Source organism: Austrofundulus limnaeus, unplaced genomic scaffold (assembly GCF_001266775.1).
Source record: "Austrofundulus limnaeus strain Quisiro unplaced genomic scaffold, Austrofundulus_limnaeus-1.0 Scaffold17, whole genome shotgun sequence".
Taxonomy (NCBI): Eukaryota; Metazoa; Chordata; class Actinopteri; order Cyprinodontiformes; family Rivulidae; genus Austrofundulus; species Austrofundulus limnaeus.
In genome coordinates, this window is record NW_013952419.1 from 674,600 (window position 1) to 679,007 (window position 4,408).

The following is a 4,408-nucleotide window of genomic DNA, read 5'->3' on the forward strand; positions in this document are numbered from 1 at the left end:
CCCCTGCACCTGCCCGATCTGTTATCTGGAGAGGAGGTCCTGTTTTTAGTAAAGCTCACATGAGTCGACCATGGAGTTTATTTTAATTTTTTTTAAAAATGTTTTGAACTAAAACATTTTTTCACCTGAGATAAGAATCCAGATTTGAGAGCAACTTGGACATCCCTTTTCCAGGTAAACTGCAGGAGGCTGGTCGGTGGTTTTAAAGCTTCCCTCCTTGGTCAAAGTGGAGCACCACCTATTGTGCAAATATAGAAATTGAAATTAGGGGTATAGAGATAAAAAAGAAACATAAATTAAATAAATTTGTTATTTTATATGATAATTATGGATCATAAAATGCARTCATAATGGATTTCGATATGGTCGAATTTTCCCTAATGGGGCACTAGGGGGTAGTAGCGTTACTGGGAGTTTACGAAAGTCTGAAATAATTTCCGACAAAAAAAAATAAAAGATTTGAAGACATTTTAGACCTTTTAACGAATAGTTGTTTATCGACAACACAGAAATAAATACATTTAAAATAAAACAAACAAAAATAAATGTTTAGCTTATTTTTAACCTTCTAAGGATTAATTATGATTAATTGTTACGTCTCTTGTATATTTACTTTATATTTTATAATCAGTACACTGGGAAGCTTGGTTGCATTTCTTAATATTTTAACACTGACATACCTAAAGCCTAATAACTATGCACACCTGCAGAACATTGTCATTAAACAGTAAAATTTATCTGAGTTTACAACTTGCGTAATTGTGTATGCTGTGTAAATGTGTTTTTCTGTTGTTTTGCTTTATGTAGAAGTAGACTGGGTCAGTTTTGTTTCTGCTTTATAAGTGTAATGTTTTTCCTGATTGTCTTTGCTCAAGTAATTGAGTTTTCTTGTGGGTTTTTTTTTTTTGTGTGTGTCTACTGAAATTAACCACTTTTTACAGAAAATGATGTCTGTTATTGATATTTGCTGATGATTACTCTAACTTAAAAGCTAAACAACACTAACTAGTGTAGGAAATCATAAATAGCCTAAACATTATTCTAACTGTTACCCATAATAACTAGATAACTTTAAGTAAAGCACGAGTGTATCTTAACTCATAGTTGGATGAAAAATGCTAACTTGTTAATCCTGTTAGCCCTCATAACCTTGTTTTTAACCTTGTGATTTTTCAGCTTGCAGACTTTAACCTTTAATCTGTCTCTCCAAATTCTTTGAAGGACACTATGATAATGAACGACTGGCTATTGCCAGGCAAAGAATCCCATACAGACTTGGTCGGGTAGTTGACGAGTGGATACTCGATAAAGGTAAAAAATTAATTGATTAGTTAAATAAATCTTGAAATAACTAGAAAATAACCCTCCCCAGAAGAGGTGCAGTGCCAGAACACAAGTGTGACACGGGTCAAGCTAGCTTGATACAGATTTTCCACGTGAATTGGAACTTGGCTTGGCTGTGAATTTTAATGGCCACACTTCAGCTGTAATAGAAATTAAGTGTTAAGCAAAGGGGTATAATAGTCCTATTCATTTTGTCATCCTTCCACCTTGTGAAGATGCTGCACCTTTCAGATTTTAAAATAAAATTAAAAAGATCATAACCCTTGTCTGACCTCCCTTCTTAACCACTGTGTGTAAATAGATATTGTGTGTAATTATTCGATATAAAACCTTTAAAATGCTGTCTAACGTTTTTAATAACTCTAAACTAACCTGTTGATAGTATCTTTTTCAAAACATTTAAACCATTTAAATTCTAACAATTTCATGTGATGTGACCAGGGAAATTCTTCTTTTTTTGTATTTTTTCTTGTTGTACTGCAGTCAATCCAGATTCCCACACTAAATGTTTTACTGTAACAAAAAAAAAAGCCACAGCAAACATAAACAGTTCTTCACTGTTTGCAGCCATCATTTATTTGTTACAAAAAAAACTAACGTAACAGTTAGCCAACTCACTGAGTAGTGAAAAGGCTAACTACGACTTTGCTTATTTGAAAAGAAGTTATGTGCAATTTGTTTCTTACTCATAGCTTTCCACTATTTAGCTTTTGGCAAAATAGTGAATAAGCTATTGAATATTTTGCTAAAGAAATTGCTAAAACTTACACAGTTGAGCTTATTTACTGTACTTGTTTACTGGACTAAGAAGCAAGTAACTTTCTATTTCTATAAATAGCAAATATTTGTAGCTTAATCTTTTGCTAATTAGCAATTAACTTGGCTATATTGCTAATTAGTGAATGAGTTATTTGCTTACAAGCTAATTTATTTGCTTGATGTCTTTTTATCTAATTGGCAAACTACTTATTAGTATATTAGCTTATTAGTGGGCATGGTTCTGCTAATCAGCTAATAGTAGAACTAATATTTTGATTAGCGGATTTTGATTTTTTAATAACTTTGAAAACCATTACCAGACCAATTATCTTTCAACTATATTAGGTTTTGACAGCTCATAGTCGGCTAACAGCTATCTAACAAGATAAAGGCCATGTCACACTATGACGTTTTAGACAGCTTATGCAAATTTTGTCCAACATGTTGCTGTAAGCTGTACAAGTTAGGTGTAAGTTGTGAATATGTTACGAGAATGATGGCCGGACACTAATTTTGGACATGCTCAAAATTTGCACCTTATGCCAAAATGGTGCTGATAAGTGAGGCACAAGTTACAGGTATGCTATGGATTTTTCTGTTAATATTGTTTAATTCCCAAAAGTAAAGCAAGATCAGTGAGTGGCAGCGAAATGTGCAGATGAGCGGAGCCGCTCCCCGAGCTGCACACAGTGATCTGTTGGGCTTCAGGCTGCGGGCTTTAGGTGCTCTGCGGTGGCTGCGGTTCGCGGTGGCTGATCAAATTGGGGCACAATAACCGCCCCACTTGTGCCAGATCACATGCAACACGTTGTTGATCAATGTTGCTGCAGCGGCTCAGGTCTCTGTTTTAAAAGTCATCAGATTTGTCTCCTGCGCCCACGTCATCCTCTCAGGTGGAAAATATTTCTGTGGATCGTCTTTTCTGACAGCTGGATAAAAAAACATCTGTCAGCTTCGTTTTTCTCTCTGCTAACACGTTATAATAAGCGTACACGTTATGTTTAAGGGAGGGATAATTTACTCGTAGGTTTTATGTCTGTTCAAGACGTTAGCAACACGGTATGATCACATCCAAAAGAAGGTTCTCATAGATGCTTTTTGTTCTCTTCCCCAGCGTGTCCCAGCTTGTTAAACAAAATTTGCAGATGTTGCATAAGTTGTCTAAAACGTCATAGTGTAACAGGGCGCTTACATCAACAGTAAAGCTTTATATAATAGGTTTTTTTTTTTGCTAATCAGCAAACTGAGCTATGTCACTAAACAGCAAGTAGTTATATTACTTAGGTTTTTGCCAATTAGCAAATAACATATTTTTATGGTAGTTTGCTAACTAGTGAATAAGCTACTTGCTAATAAATGATGTTATTAGCGTCAGTCACTTAGCAAATAAGCTAAGTTAATAAAGCACTAAAAAGTGCATCCTTCTCCTGAAGTCTGAAATTTTACAGTGAGGCTGCTGACAGTGATGCTGTGTCATTGGTGGTGTTTGGAGTGTTATTTGACTTCACACAGTCCAAAATATAATAAAATTATTTTCTAATTCTAAAACCAAAAGAATAATAAAGACATTTGCTATTTTTAAGCCACAATTTTCTAACTTGTTTAGTGATAAATAGGTACCTAAATAGGCTTTCAGCCTTKAATGGGCAAGTGTAAAGTCAAATTTCTAACCTCGTTTGTTTAGCCAATGATTTTTTTTTATTTTGTAAAGCTGACGTCTAAAAAGAACTTTAAAAACGACCTAAAATACTTTTAATGTCTGGAATTGCTAAAACCGGCCTAATTTAGATGATCTTCCAGTAAAACCAAGCTACCATTTGACTTCTCCATGCCTATTTTACCACTTCTTTGTTTTGTTTTGTTTTTTTCTCTATGTCTCTATGTAACCTTAGGGAGACAGTTGACCATCTTTAACAGCCAGGCAGCCATTAAAATTGGCGGTTATGACAAGGGTCGGCCCTTCCAGGGTCAGATTTCAGGGCTGTACTACAACGGCCTTCAGGTGCTCAAACTGGCAGCAGAAAATGACCCCAGCATTCAGGTAGAGGGGAACCTGCGCCTMGTCGGGGACTCGTTGTCTGCTCTGACCACCGACACCACCTCCGCTACGCCGTTGGCTGTGTCCGATATGTCCACTACAATCATGGAGACCACCACCACCATGGCTACCACCACCACCCGCAGGCAGCGGTCTCCCAGTCTGAGGGAGAGCATCTCGAAGGTTGGATCATTTACAGAAATTTCAACACTGTAATCAAAAAAATATATTTATCATAGTTGTAATTTTTAAAAAAAGTTCTTGATA

General features: G+C 35.8%; 1 protein-coding gene and 1 long non-coding RNA gene across 10 annotated transcripts in view; one reads left to right on the forward strand and one right to left on the reverse strand.

Moving 5' to 3' along the window:
* LOC106514059 (uncharacterized) overlaps window positions 1-1,210 on the reverse strand; it is a 3,413-nt gene extending 2,203 nt beyond the window's left edge. The window contains exon 1 of the long non-coding RNA XR_001309857.1: window positions 10-1,210. This is a non-coding gene — a long non-coding RNA (uncharacterized LOC106514059). The remainder of the gene's footprint in view (window positions 1-9) is intronic.
* The window catches only part of nrxn2a (neurexin 2a), a 207,942-nt gene that overhangs the window by 196,862 nt on the left and 6,672 nt on the right, over window positions 1-4,408 (forward strand). For 6 of the 9 annotated variants that reach the window (XM_014003140.1, XM_014003142.1, XM_014003143.1 and 3 more), the window contains 2 exons: window positions 1,222-1,311; window positions 3,996-4,324. In XM_014003140.1, coding sequence (XP_013858594.1) covers window positions 1,222-1,311; window positions 3,996-4,324 — 419 coding nt within the window. Of the gene's footprint in view, window positions 1-1,221; window positions 1,312-3,995 lie in introns of all 9 variants that reach the window. The other 3 variants (XM_014003145.1, XM_014003146.1, XM_014003148.1) reach the window with 2 other exon arrangements.